The 14,429-nt window shown below is 44.0% G+C and overlaps 1 protein-coding gene across 1 annotated transcript in view; it reads right to left on the bottom strand.

Annotated features, from left to right (window-relative positions):
* Positions 1-7,435: 7,435 nt before the first annotated feature.
* The window catches only part of TRIT1 (tRNA isopentenyltransferase 1), a 42,203-nt gene continuing 35,209 nt past the window's right edge, over positions 7,436-14,429 (bottom strand). Inside the window, exons 6-11 of the mRNA XM_068964431.1 lie at positions 14,254-14,365; positions 13,769-13,881; positions 13,459-13,536; positions 10,791-10,900; positions 10,353-10,470; positions 7,436-8,128 (exon numbers count right to left, since the gene is read on the bottom strand). Coding sequence (XP_068820532.1) covers positions 7,959-8,128; positions 10,353-10,470; positions 10,791-10,900; positions 13,459-13,536; positions 13,769-13,881; positions 14,254-14,365 — 701 coding nt within the window. The 3' untranslated portion in view covers positions 7,436-7,958. The remainder of the gene's footprint in view (positions 8,129-10,352; positions 10,471-10,790; positions 10,901-13,458; positions 13,537-13,768; positions 13,882-14,253; positions 14,366-14,429) is intronic.

Raw genomic sequence — 14,429 nt, 5'->3', positions numbered from 1 at the left:
TAACTGTTGCTTCTTGTCATGCATACAGATTCCTCAGGAGGCAGGTCAGGTGGTCTGGTATTCCCATCTCCTTAAAGAATCTTCCACAGTTTGTTGTGATCCACACAAAGGATTTAGTGTAGTCAATGAAGCAGATGTTTTTCTGGAACTCTCTCACTTTTTTATGATTCAACGAATGTTGGCAATTTGCTCTCTGGTTCTTCTGCCTTTTCTAAATCCAGCTTGAACATCTGGAAGTTCTGGGTTCATGTACTGTTGAAGCCTCACAAGGAGAATTTTGAGCATTACTTTGCTAGCGTGTAAGATGAATGCAATTGTGTGGTAGTTTGAACATTCTTTGGCATTGCCTTTCTTTGGGATTGGAATAAAAACTGACCTCTTCCAGTCCTGTGACCACTGCTGTTTTTTCCAAATTTACTGGCCTATTAAGTGCAACACTTTCACAGCATCGTCTTTTAGGATTTGAAATAGCTCAACTGGAATTCCATCACCTAAATCACCTTCCTTCTTTATACAGATGGAATATAAATAATTTGTACATTTATAAAGCCCTAAAGGAATGCCTTTGAAGAAGTACAACACAATGGCTAGAGCATAAGTTTTAAGTCAGCCCAAACTGATTTCATATCCTAGCTCAAGAAATATTTACTGAGTGCCTTTCAAGCAGCAGGCCCCTTGTAGGTGCCAGGGATGAAGCAGTTAACAGTGGACAAAAATCCCCGTCCTCACAGAACTTTCTCTCTAGTCCTCAGCAAGTATCTGCATGTCTACTCTGCTGGCCATCATGAAGCTCTCTGTACACGTATGCCTGGTTATAAAACGGGGATAATTCATTACCCTGTTCATTTGTGTAAAGAAATCATTATGAGGCATGCACTTGTGTGGGTGCTTTGTCGCTTCAGTAGCGTCCAACTCTTTGAGACCCTGTGGACCATAGCCTGTGGGTCTCCTCCATCCGTGGGATCCTCCAGGCAAGAATACTGGAGTAGGCTGTCATGCCCTCCTCCAGGGTATCTTCCTGACCCAAGGATCAAACCTGCATCTCGTGTCTTCTGTATTGCAAGCAGATTCTTTACCCGCTGAGCCACCTGGGAAGCCCCAAAGTATACATGTACTTAACACAAACAACCTGGCACGTGGCGAAGCACTTAACGAACAGTAGCCATGTTTAGGGACTTCCCTGGTGGTCCAGTGATTAAGAATCCGCCTTGCAATGCAGGGTACACAGGTTTGATCCCTGGTCTAGGAACTAAGCTACCAAGGGGCAACTAAGCCCATGGGGTGTCAGTTATTGAGTCTGTGCATCCCAGAGCCGCCCATGCTCAGCAACAAGACAAGTCACTGCAATGAGCCACTCTTGCACCGAAACTAAAGAGCAGCCCCTTTGCACAGCAACGAAGACCCAGTGCAATTAAATAAAAAAACAGAGCAGCCATGTTCACATCTAGGTATGCCACTGTGTCTTGTCTAGCCCAGCCTTGTATCTACTGGGGACCCACCGACCCACTGTGTGTCTCACATTCTCCTTAAGACAGGACTCACGCGGTGGCAGGACTCGCTCTCCAACGAGAGCAACAGTTACAGGCGACATGTGCGGCGGCAGAATAATGCGGGGGTAAGAGTGCACGGTGGATAAGAACTCAAGGCTTTGGAGCCACCCACCTGGTTCCACATCCCAGTTTGGCCTCCACAAAATTACTCTTCTGCTTGGTTTCCTCAACTGAAAAATAGAGCTAATAACAATGATGATACCACCTCATAGGGCTGTTGAAGGACTTAATGAGTTATTATGTGCAAACTACTTAGAACATGCCTGGTGTGTAGTACCATCTAAAAGTACATGCTAATGTTATGTATAAACTGCTACGGGAACATGAAGAAAAGAAAAACTAAGCCTCCCTTGAGGAGCCAAGGAAGCTTTGTCTAAGGAGAGGGCATCACATCTGGGCCTCGAAGTATGTGCAGACGTTTACAAAGTGAAGAGCATGGGAAACAGCATTTCAGGTAAATGAGACTGCTCATGCAAACAAGCTGACCCATGAAGAAATCATATGCATTAAAAACAACAACAATAACGACTAACAGCTGAAGCCTAGCTGGGTGACAGATAAAGCCTGAGGCACCGTTCCTGGCCATTAGTACAAGGGAACATCAAGCCAGTCAGTTTTAAATATAATCTGGCCTTGGTAACTTCTGGAAACTGACAACATACCATAAATCACCACTTAAGTAGCACTATTTTTTCCCCAACGAAGCAAATAAATCCAATTTATGCCTACCACTTACTGGGCATTGCAGCACCAAACACTATGCTTCTTTCAACAGGGCCTCATTTCATCCTTACAATGTCCCTTGCAATGGAGGTAATTTTATAAACAAGGCAACTCGGGCTACTTGAACAAAACTTTCCCTGGGTCACACCAACACCATATTAGACAGGCGGGCCTTCAGCTGCAGGTACAAATAGCAGTTTCTTTTTTTTCACATCAGGAAGTCTGGAGGTAGACGGTTACAGCCCTTAACTCAGGTATCCTGCAGTGGCTATCAAAATGCCTTCTGACTTTCTTCTCCACCACCTTTAGGGCATTAGCCATTGGCCCTAAGGCTCACTCAGTCTCGTGTTAACTGTAACACTTTAATACTCATTTTAAAATCTCAGCAGCCAAGAATTTCTCAAGCTTTACTTTTTGAAATGTTTCAGAGGTCAGCTCCTATCACTCGCTGATTTCACAGATGGGGAAATAAGAGATGTGCCCCTAGCAAGCTATCAGAGCTAATTAGATAAACCAGCGCTCTTTCCACAAGACTAATTTAGTGTAGACTGCAAGTTGCCCACCAAAATCTGCTCTCCCATTCTTTTTTGGCACATGGCTTGACTCATTTCTCAGCCTTCTTTGCAGGTAGATATGGCCACATGACTAAGTTCTTGCCAAGGCAAAGTGGGCAAAATTATGTGTGCCGTTGCAGGGTCCCAGCCTTCCTCTACGCTTTGTCCCCTTCCCACTGACTGGAACCAGAGATGACCCAACTTTAACCAGGCAGTGCTGACGATGCTCCCCAGACAATGGAGAGGCAACATGATACAGATGGAATCAGTGTCCCTGAATGACCGCTTGCAGCGGAGCTGCCCCACTGACCTGGACCGCTCACTTCGGAAATGTTAACTCCCCTCAGAGTTGTTACGTGAGAAGGAAACAAACTTCTTTGTTCTTTAAGCCACTGTATTGTTGAGTCTCTTTGTCACAGCAGCTTAGCCTTTTACCCTAACTAATACAACCATGCAGAGGCCTTTGTATGTATTCAAAACAGCTTTACAAATGACCTGTTAGCCAGCTTTTCAGAAAACAGCCCTAACCACCCAAGTAGGTGATAATCAAATAATGAAATTCCTTTCTGTGGCTACTATCCCAAGATTTCACCCCACTTAAAGGCTATTTAACAATTAAAAAACAGATTACTTATGTAGAAACCCACTAACTTTGAGGCTTTCACACAATTAATTCAACAAATACTGAACTTTCTAGATGCTGGGGATATACAGACAGGTTGTTGAATTTGTAAAAGCCTTCTTCCTAGCTTTTTCTTTTTTAAATGTTGTGCTAAGTGTTTTAAGCAGAAAAATCTTTGTAGAATGTGGAACTGAGGCTAAGACTATAAATAATTACTGAGAATTGTCAATACAAAGGTTCAAACCACAAACGTAGGCTATAGATGAAATGTTCTCTTGCTAAACTCAAAATATTTTCAAGACTAAAAATCCACCTCTTTCCACAGTCAAAATATTTCCTGTCTACTTAAAACAGCATTGTCTGAACTACAAGAAGTGTCTAAAGTCTCATCAAGATTTCTACTTTATCTGTCAATTCTCTCTCGAAACTGAGAGGCTGATTCAGGTTGATGTATGGCAGAGGCCACCACAATATTGTGAAGTAATTATCCTCCCAAAATTAAAAAGAATAAACTGAGGGGAAAGGTTTTTACTAACAGAGGTAGATGGCCCTAAATGGCTTGCTGAGAGTTGGAATTGCCAAAGCCATTTAGACAGCACTGCCATGGGCTAGACTCTAGGTACCTGCACTGAAAGGCTCTGCTGGTCTAGGGATTAACCGGGGCACTTCTCATCCTCTCTCTAGGCTGAACAAAATGCCCACGGGTGGTCCTTTCCTGCTCTCAACTGAGATCTGGTACGATGCTGGGCAGCGAGTGAGAGGAGACCTGAGCTTTGTGCTGGCTCTGTCACAACTTGCTGTGTAACTGTGAGACATCCATGTTTGGGGCCTCAGTTCCCCCACCTGTACAAGAAGGTGCTAAAGACCCTCTCACCTCTACATTTACAACAATCACTAGGCAGAACTGCTTCCTTCCCTGCTGCTGCTGCTGAGTCGCTTCAGTCGTGTCCGACTCTGTGCGACCACAGAGATGGCAGCCCATCAGGCTCCCCCGTCCCTGGGACTCTCCAGGCAAGAACACTGGAGTGGGTTGCCATTTCCTTCTCCAATTCCTTCCCTACACACAACAGCAAAGTCATTCATGGGGCAGGCAGGCCGAAAGGGGCAATCGACCTCAAGGCAGTGCCTCAGACCAGGACACCAAGTAGACTCCTAGTGAGGAGAGATTGGCTAGTGAGGATTCTGCCTTCCCTAAGGCCCTCTGCTGCGGGTACAGGAAATTTTATCTTGCTGAATCGACAGTTTCTAAGAACCCGGCAAAGAATCTGCCTGCTAACGCAAGAGACGCAGGTTCAATCCCTGGGTTGGGAAGATCCCTTGGAGAAGGAAATGGCAACCCATTCCAGTATTCTTGCCTGGAGAATGCCATGGATAGAGGAGTCTGGTGGGCTACAGACAATGGGGTCACATAGAGTCAGACACAACTGAAACAACTTAACAAGAATAGGGATAGTGGGCACAACCACAGTGCTTTAGACCGAAGTGTTTCACAAATACTGGGTGCTTGGATTTTTCTCTTTCAAGAAATCCCTGATTGCCAGCTGCCACAGAGATAGGGATGGTTAGTTCAATGAGAAATTGTAGTTCCAGGTATTTCAGATGAATGGATTAAAGGCTTTTTAAGGAAGGATTATTAAAACTAGTTTTTCCTGCTTCTCCATTTAAATTGTTTTAAGGTTTAAAGCATACTTAGCAACTTGAGTGAAGAGCATTTCAGAGACTAAGGTTCCTCTTTAAATTCTGCCAGCTTAACACAGGGCTCAGCAGCTTGAACCCTGAATTCTGTGGCCTTGCTTCAATTCCAGCTTTGCCGTGTACTGGCTTAGGTACCTTTGCTGAGCCCATCTCCCCACTGGGGAACATATACAAAAACAGTCTCTTTCTCCCAGGGTTGTATGAGAAGCTAATGTATATACACTGCGTGGTGCTGCTTGGCTCACAGTAAGGATTCATCTCCACTTCCAGAGGGAAGATGCCACCTCCCACCTCATCAGCTCCTGAAGTAGTTAATACACTGATTGGGAAAACTACACCACATCTAATATAGGGAATAAGATGATGTGGATTCAGTGACAATTTCTCCTTTGACCAAAAAATACATTTATTCTTGAGATTCAAATCAGGTAACGTGGGTAAGGATCAATAAAACTCAAGGGATCCAGGACCCCCCACAGACTGGGGGTGAGGGGTGGGGGAAGGCAGTGAAGTTGTGAAATCCAGCTTTCAGATCACGTGCTACTGTGTGCAGCCTTTGCTCCAGACGCGTGCTGTGCCACACCATGCACCTCAATACACACCTACACATGCATGCGTGCACACACACAGACACACACACCAAGGAGGGGCAGCGCTGCGGGTTACCTGTACTCACAGCTAGGGTCCTTTCTTTACAGCCCTTATCACAGCTGTAATTCTCTATTTGACCAATGCGGGCTTTTTTAATCACTGAACTTCCAGAGTCTAGCACAGCACCTGGCTCAGAATAAGTTCTAAAATATGTGTTGGTTGAATGAAAAAGCTGGCCACAGCCTGAGAATTCCTCAGAGGCTAGTTTTGGCCTAACCCTGGCATCTGAATGAAGTTCAGCACACACAAGTGAACCCTGCTTAAGGCCTGGTGTCAACTGGGTGACCTTCAGGAGGGTAGTAAAGAAAAGAAACAGGAGACCTGCCTGAGGAGGCAGGAAAAACCCACGCACACTAGGTATTGCCAACAAGTAAAAAGCAAAGTAGTGTGCACTACTTGTTATCTTTTGGGTAAGGGGAAGAAACAAGAATACACATTTGCATTTGTCCTTATTTACTTAAAAAAACTCATGAGATATACATAAAAAAGTGAGTAAGTGATTATAAGAGGAGAAGAGGATGGAAGTAGAAGCGAGATTTCTCAATGAATATCTCTTTTTGCATCATTTTGATTTTTGAACTATATTTAAAAAATCTAAAAAATAAAACTTTTGCATAGCTCATAATACATTCACCAAGAACGGTTTTTAAGGTCTGGTAGAAATGCTCCTTCTTCCATGATCCCTCTTCTTTCTTCCCTCCAAGGGAAATTCTACACAGCCTTTATGGTTTTTGATATTCTCTTACCTAAATTTGTTGTTTGTGTATAGGTAACAATATTTCAAGCTCTATGAAAGCAAGAATCACATTTCATTTTGTCTCTGTATCCCTATAGCCTACTCAGGGCTCTCATATATCGTGTATGTGTGCATGCTAAGTCACTCCGTCATGTCTGACTCTTTGCGACCCCATGGACTGTAGCCTGACAGGCTCCTCTGTCCATGCGGATTCTCCAGCATGAATACTGGCGTGGGTTGCCATGCCCTCCTCCATGGGATCTTCCCAACCCAGGGATCGATTCCAGGTTTCCCGAATTGCAGGTGGATTCTAGATTCTAAACAAATAAAATACTGCTTAAGTGGGTAGTTACTGCTTAATAGGTACAGTTTGTTTGGGATGATGAAAAAGTTCTGGTTGCACAAAATAAATGCTGCTGAACTGTGAACTTAAAAATGCTTAGTTTTATGTTACATTCATATATGGCTGGTGGCTCAGATCACTCCAGTAAGAGAGCTTCAACTGGAAATCACAAATCTCCAATTAAAAAAGAGTCCTCCTGGGACTTCCCTGGCCATCCAGTGGTTAAGACAACACTTTCACTGCAGCGGGCATGGGACAGATCCCTGTTTGGGGAACTAGGATCCCGCATGCCAAATAAACAAACAAACAAAAAGACCCTTTCCAGATGTTTTCCAGGAATACAATTAAGTGCTCAATAAACATCTGCTAAATAAATAGACATATTAAGAATGTTGACTTCGAGAAAAATTTCTCATGTTGAAAACAAAGCACATGATATAAGTTAGACATCACACATACACCTGTTTAAGCACTAGAGAGGCTCCTAAAAACTTTTTCTTTATTTAACTTTTAATAAAAATATATTCCTAACTCAATAGGAATATACCAGTGATTATCACACAGGAGGAGCTCAACAAATGTCAAAGTCTTCAGATTTTAAGTCCCAACCACCTCAGTCTGATTCTCTGCTTCATGGAATTCCTGAAACTGGTTTGGTTCACTTGGTTATCTCACTGGGGCTGATCCCTTTCCTGCCATTCACTCCCATCCAGAACTCCGGAACTGTGGCTCACAATAACTCAGTCAGCTATAAAAGTGTCTGGAAATTAGGTATTTACAGCCAGAGTCAAGGACATAAAACATTTTTTAAAGGGATACAGTGAATTCCAGTAGTTATCACCAAGAAGATCAAATGTTAAAAAGTGCAATCTGGGCCTCTTTTAAAAATAGAATCTCTAAAGATTAAAAGAAAAAAAAAACCTCCTTTCCCGAACTCATCATTACCAGACCAGACACATCAGCCACACAAGGAGCTAACAAGACCTACTGTTTCCAGGGCAGAGAACCTGAGACTTTAAAGCCATAGCACTGAATGAAAGAACTGGACTCTTGCCACCTTCGCAAAGGTCACTGGACAAGTCCCTTAAATGCTGGCTTTCAGCTCTTTATCATTCTGCCCAAGAGATTCCTTTTCTTTAAGCTCTTTGTCATGGTCTGGGGAAACACTCTGACTTTCTACGGTGGTGACGGCATCTGAGTCCAGCCTTCTTCTTTTCTTCAGTTGGTGCAAGTGGGACTTGGATTTCATATGTGCTAAGACAAAACAAACAAACAAATTAGGATTTTCTACAATTAATTAATTCTGGTAGCATACAAAATTAACCATACAATTCTTGTCTCTAACAATAACAGGATCAACACATGTACTGGTATAGCTGTTTGGCATTTTTAAAAGTAGAATAAGTCATATGCCCAGCTAGCTAGCAAACTAGAGTGAGCTATAAACCACAAACCATGTCTATCTGCTGGGTGCTTTCTATCACTAACCTGCACAACAATCTTGCGGGACAGTATTATTCAGCTCATTTTATACAGGAGACCAAAGTTCATGGAGGTCTTATATCTTGTCCAAGGTCACACAGCAGGTAAGCTCTTTGGCTTAGCTATAGCTCAAAAAGAGATTCAATTTTCCAGAATAGGGCTCTAGACTCGATTTTCCCACATGAGGCTGCCTGTTACGAATACATTTCAACCCATGTGGCTCAAAAGTTAGAAATCCAAATTCTTGTCTGTATTGTAGGCCTACAGTACCCTGAGCTGTCTTCTCACTTCTTACCAGCTCGCTCAGGCTGCCCCTCCTGGTGTGACAACCCTCTGCCTGCGTCAGACAAGCCATTTGAATGGCTAACCCAGACACTCACATTCTCCAGCACACAATGCACAGAGATCACAGCGAGTATTCTTCCAATGGTCCCTTTCAAGGGGTCACAGAAGCAGTAAAAAGCTACTCTTGGCTGATATCAATTTCTGACCTCTCACCCCAAAGGCAGTTCTCAGCTTGTACCTCAAAGAAGTTCCTTTTTACTAGCCTGCTCTTTTTCACGGAAATCTTATTTGGAAATACCTAAAAGGACAGAAAACGAGATTAAACTCTTTTACACTTACTCAAAACATCATTTTTAGGGATTCAGAAGCAAAGTAGGAAAGGAAGAGGTTAGAAGTCAAGGAAAATTTACTTGAGGGGAAAAGTCAGCTTTTGTCTCCAGCTAGAGCCTAAGGCAAAAAATGATCTCTGGACTGGCTCCCCACGGCAGCAGGAGATGGGAGCAAGGACTTGACAGATGGCACTATAGAAGGCTCACACAAGCTCCACTCACAAAGGCTCACAAATGTTGCTTCTCTATGGCAATCCCTGAAGGACATTCGACAAATCGAACCACTAAGTTTCCTTTAGAAAAAACAACCAGGCACTCTCTTTCTCTTCCCCTTTCATCATTATGAACCAACGATAATCGAGGCTTCTTGTGCTGCCTGGGCAATCACAGCCATCCCCAGACTCTGACAATGCAGTTCATTTTGCCAGAGTTAACAGTTAACAGAACTCATAGTTCTATTGGTTGGTATGGGGAGAAAAATCTACTTCTGTGAAAATCCCAACCATGCAAAGCAGTCCCCTGAAGGGGAGGATTCCAGTCACTGGGTAAAATACAAGTCCTACTTGTGCGTAAAAGGAGTGAGCTTTAAACAAGTTTCTGAATGCCACGTAAATCCAAGGCTTGGCAGCTAAGGCGCTTTTGGCCTTTGCTGGGTGACTGTAGAAATCCGAAAGAGAACCGCAATGCAGCTGACTCTGTGGCAAAGACAGACCTAGATTCTGAAACAAGGAACTAGAACCTTGGGGCAGGGCGATCCTGGGTTGTTTGGAAGCACCTTATAAAGAAGAGCACCCTTTCACCACTGTCCTTCTGAGTATCTGACAGTCTTGCTTCCACACAGTTCACCTTAACACGTTTCATCAGAGTTTATGTGACCAACAGCTTTTCAACACATTACCTTAAAAATTACTGGAGATACCGCTTTTGAAGAATGTACTCAGGAGGAGTAACTGCACTTCCTGTCCCCCCTCCCCCTAGCTGTTTCTGCCCCTTTGGTCTCTTGGGTGAGTTGCCTGGCTTCCCTTCAAATCCTACTTCACCTTCACTGAGGTCTAAACATGAGAGGTCATGAAACTCCTCTAAAGGAGGATTACAAAAGTCATAGGAGCTCTGGAAAGTTAACTGCCAACCTCTCAGTATAAAACATCTACTCTAGGCAAAGCTACAGGGCATACGATCTTCCTTTGAAATTCAGAATACAGACACAACTCTCCCGTTTGAGAAGGCCTCCATGAAATCTGAACACAGGCTATTAGAGGAATCTGGCCATCTTTTTACAAACAAGCAGACTCCAGCATTCAAGCTACCAAAGCCCTTAAATTTCATGAAGTCAGTGTGACCCGCCCTTGCAGATTTCTCTGTGTTCGACCCCAGACTCTTACCTGCCCATTCACGGTCCCCAATGATGACTCGATCACAGAGCTCACACATGTGATAACTTCTCTTGTTCTCAGTTTCACTGCTTGGCATCTTTACTGGAGTGGCTGCAGGTTTGTGGCCCTGAAAAAACAAGACAGGGATGGGGAAGAAGCATTTGTTCAAAGAGATCTGGATATCATTCTCTGATATTAAGAGGAGTGAGATTTTCCCAAGATTCCTTTTTTTCATCCCAGAGAGCAGGTGGGCTGTGAACAGATTTTAACAACAACCTTTCTGAATGTGAAAGTAGAAACACAGCCTCCAGGGATCTAAAAGCAGCCAGCCCTTCTGCTCTATTCCATGGAAAAGAATGCTTCATTCCCCAGCATAGCAACGAAGGTGTCAGCTACACAAAGCTCTCTGAAAATCAGACAATAGATGGGACCATGATTAATAATTACCTGGATGAAACTTCGAACAATTTCAAGCGCAGGTTCAAGAACAGACTCCTCCCACTTTGAGACATCAGATACTTCTAAGCCATATACTGGGGGGACACTGGTACCAGGTCCTAATGATGACAAAGAAAAGTCGTGAGAGGTCAGCTTCCAAGACCCAATCTACTCTGCCCCCAGGACTCCAAAATCCTCAAGGGAAAGATATGGGGCCAAAGGAATAAACATTCTGACCATGCCACTTCTTTTAATCAGTAACACAAACCAAACAACTACACACAGTCCAAGAAAGACTGAGAAGGTTGATGGGTCTGGAGCCAACATGTCTAGCTGTATAATCTAGAGTCTCAGGTGTGGGATCTTCCAGATCACTCAGGAAAACAGCACACAGTAACACCCCAGTGGCCACTGTATGGGCTGCAATATAAAAGGCAGCATGTTTTAGGGGGAAATTAGCAGCTTGAAGTGAACACCTGTTCTAAGGTCCATATCATCTGCTGGTGATGTCACTCTGTGGCAAGAGAGTTCACAGCTTTCTTTAGAAACAGACACTAATCTCAGGTTTGTGTATTTCCCTTCAGCAGTCTGGCACTCACAAAACTCATTAATACCATACTGATAATCACGGGCTGGCAACAGCAGAGTATCAGCCAGGGAGCTACTGAATCTGAAAATTAGAAAAAAGCCTTGGAACTGAAGTAGTTGCGCCCTGTTTCTAAGAAACAGATCCAGAGCAGTATTCAAGAAATACCCTATGGTGAATTACTTCTGAATGGAGGTAAGACCGGAGGTAGCCAAATGTACAGCTACAGGCATTTCATCCAACTGAGCCAACCGTGTTTAGTCTCTGCTGCTGGCTTCCTCAGTCTGTGGACACACTAAATTGTCTTCCACATCTAGGTTAAGTCAGTTGCCTAAAGGCAAAGACCATCACCCCATGGACAAAAACATCAAAGTCCTCGGAATGCCAACGGCTGGCAGGTGCTGGCCTTTTGACTGTGCCAACCACAAATAAGATTCTTCATAAACTGGACTGGGCTGCACCTGCCACCACACGGAAAGGTGAGACTGGGAGGGCGCAGGCAGCATCCCCAGCACACCTGGCCGTGGCTAAGCTCTGCACCTGTTTCCAGGCCACTCTATATTTTCCTTTCCCTTCTGAGTCCTTTGTTGGGCTTCTGTGCCCTGTCTCAGCACCTTTCAACAAGTTCTCGGCTCCCAGCTGCTATTTCTGGCTCAGGTCCAAGGCCAAGCTGGGGTGGGGAAGTCCCTCTGGCTTTCTGCCAGAACCATATCCCAGCAGACCAGCCCCTGGCCAATCACACGCGGTTCCTGATTTACAGGGCAGCTTTGCCTTTCACTCCAGCACCAACGCTGTGTGGGCACACACACGAATGAGGAACGAGCATACGATGCACTGTGCCATCAACCCAGAGTGACTCAGAGATGGGGGGTTATTGTGGCTTTACCAAAGGAAGAAGTTCCAAATCATTACCCCTCAAAACCCCATCTTTTGTTACAGACTAATTGTTAGGTCTGGTAAGAAAAGAGGCTGTGTTAGAAATCTGTAGTAGTGAACTTCAGTTTCGGCTGACAAAAAGACTTCTATCTAGCAGGAGGTGCAGAGAAAGCAAGGTTAAGTAGAACTGCATGGAGAATGCTGGCAGAGAATGAGAACTGATATAGCGATCCGTCAAACACCACAGACGAAAGTGTTTCTGTTTAGAGGCACTGGGGAGGAGGGGAGGCCTCGGCTGTACTTACCTGTAACTAACTGAAAGCAGAAATTCAATGGCAAAGGTGAATAGGAGTTGATTCAAAAGCATATGTTAAAAGTGCCCAAAAGATAAAAACAAGGTTTCATTTATGCTTAACCTCCCTTAAATTAATATTTTAGCTCGTGACCACACCACTCCTGACCCAAGGCCCAATACTAATTCTATCCAGCTAAAGGTATAGCTGAAGGAAACAAGTACAGTGGGTGTACAGCTGAGTGTGGACTTTGGAGTCAGGCCTGCAGCCAGTACTCTACTGCTTATTAGCAAGGGGATTTTGAGCATGTTATTTAACTTCTCTAAGCCTCTATTTACTTATCCTCAGAAAGAAAAGGAAAATGCCCACCTTGAAGTCCCAGTAATAAATGTATTGCACCCAATTTAGTGCTAAGGATATAGTACAGGGTCCAGTGAATAAGAACTTCCTTCCCTTTTCCTTAAAAGCACCATTCAACTGAAGAGGTGCAGCAGCTTGAAACACCACGTATCTGAACACAAAAGTAATGCTAGGAGAATTGGTAAAGGCTTTGTCTTTTTATACTACTTATCTGGCCCCAAAACCATTTTAATTAGGAAAGCGTTCCTACAGACATCTAATTGTTCTTCAGCTATAAAATTTGAAGCTAAGATCAACCCCAAACACCAACTCTACTAAGAAAACATTGCTACCTTGCTCTTACTAGCTTGCAGACGGTACTCAGGTGTTCAAGGCATAAGGTAGATTCTTCCTCAGGAAGAAGTGTTTTCTGAGGTATCAAAAGAAAATACCCCTGGATAATCACTTATGCAACACCCCCCAGGTCAGATCCAGAAACTGAAGTTTACTTTCTGGGTGAGCTGAGAATGCCGACGTTCCATTGAAAGCAGACCCAGAGTGTAAGGAAAACAAGGAGACTTACTGCTCAAAAAACGGTTTTTAACCCATCGGTTTTGCTTCCGAGCATATCTCTTAGTCACTTGTTTCAGAGCCTCAATGCCTGAAAGACAAAGCAGGTATAAGAACCTCTAAGCACTTCTCACTCTGCCGCAAGGAAGGTCCAGCCAGCCTGGCATCGGAGAAAACTAGCTGCATCAGCACACTGGTGGATCCTTGCTCCGTGAAAATCTCCATTCTGAGCTGAAGGCCATGTGGGACTCTTTCAGCCTCAGCTCTTTCTCAGACCATACCAGCTGGACACTCCAAGGCTAGGTTAGATGGAGAATTCACACCTTTCTTTAGGAGCTGGTTTCTAATCTCTGGTGCGCATTTTCCTTCAGTGATCAGGTACTCGTGAAATTCCTTGAAGCCAATTGATTGGAAGATACCATGTTGATAGTCCTGGCTGGGAACAAGAGAGCATCAGCAGATAAGCCTTTGCATCTGAGCGCTAGAGGGCCCTGGAAATGAGCTGAACCATTTCATCTCACAGATGGAGAAACTGAGATCCTGAGCAGTCAGCACCTCTCTGAAATCCTTCCTCTAACCCCCCAATCAGCTCCCACGTTATTTCCATTGAAAATTAACTCCTGGGAATGTTGGTGAGATTAGAAAACTGCAACTGTAACAAGTACACCAACCCTCCTTCCCACAAGCGCAGCCAATGCCAAGGACAAAGGCTAATAAGCAAGTAGATCCAAAGCCAGTATTGCGTTTATGGTCTTTCGACCACAAGCAAGGAATGAAGAGCAGGTGAAAGTAACAGCCAAATTCTCACCTATTTTCTGCAACTTTCTTCTCATTATAGCGTTTGTGAAAATCTCTTAGTTCATCCAAGAGACCAGCAGCAAGCATGTTATCCACCCTCTTATCCAAGCGCTCATCTAGAACTTGAATCAAATTAACTCATCAACCAGCAAGCCTGCCGAAGGTGCGTACTATACATGATGAATG

This window comes from Capricornis sumatraensis, chromosome 2 (assembly GCF_032405125.1).
Source record: "Capricornis sumatraensis isolate serow.1 chromosome 2, serow.2, whole genome shotgun sequence".
Lineage (NCBI taxonomy): Eukaryota > Metazoa > Chordata > Mammalia > Artiodactyla > Bovidae > Capricornis > Capricornis sumatraensis.
This window is presented reverse-complemented; position numbering and strand designations above follow the sequence as displayed.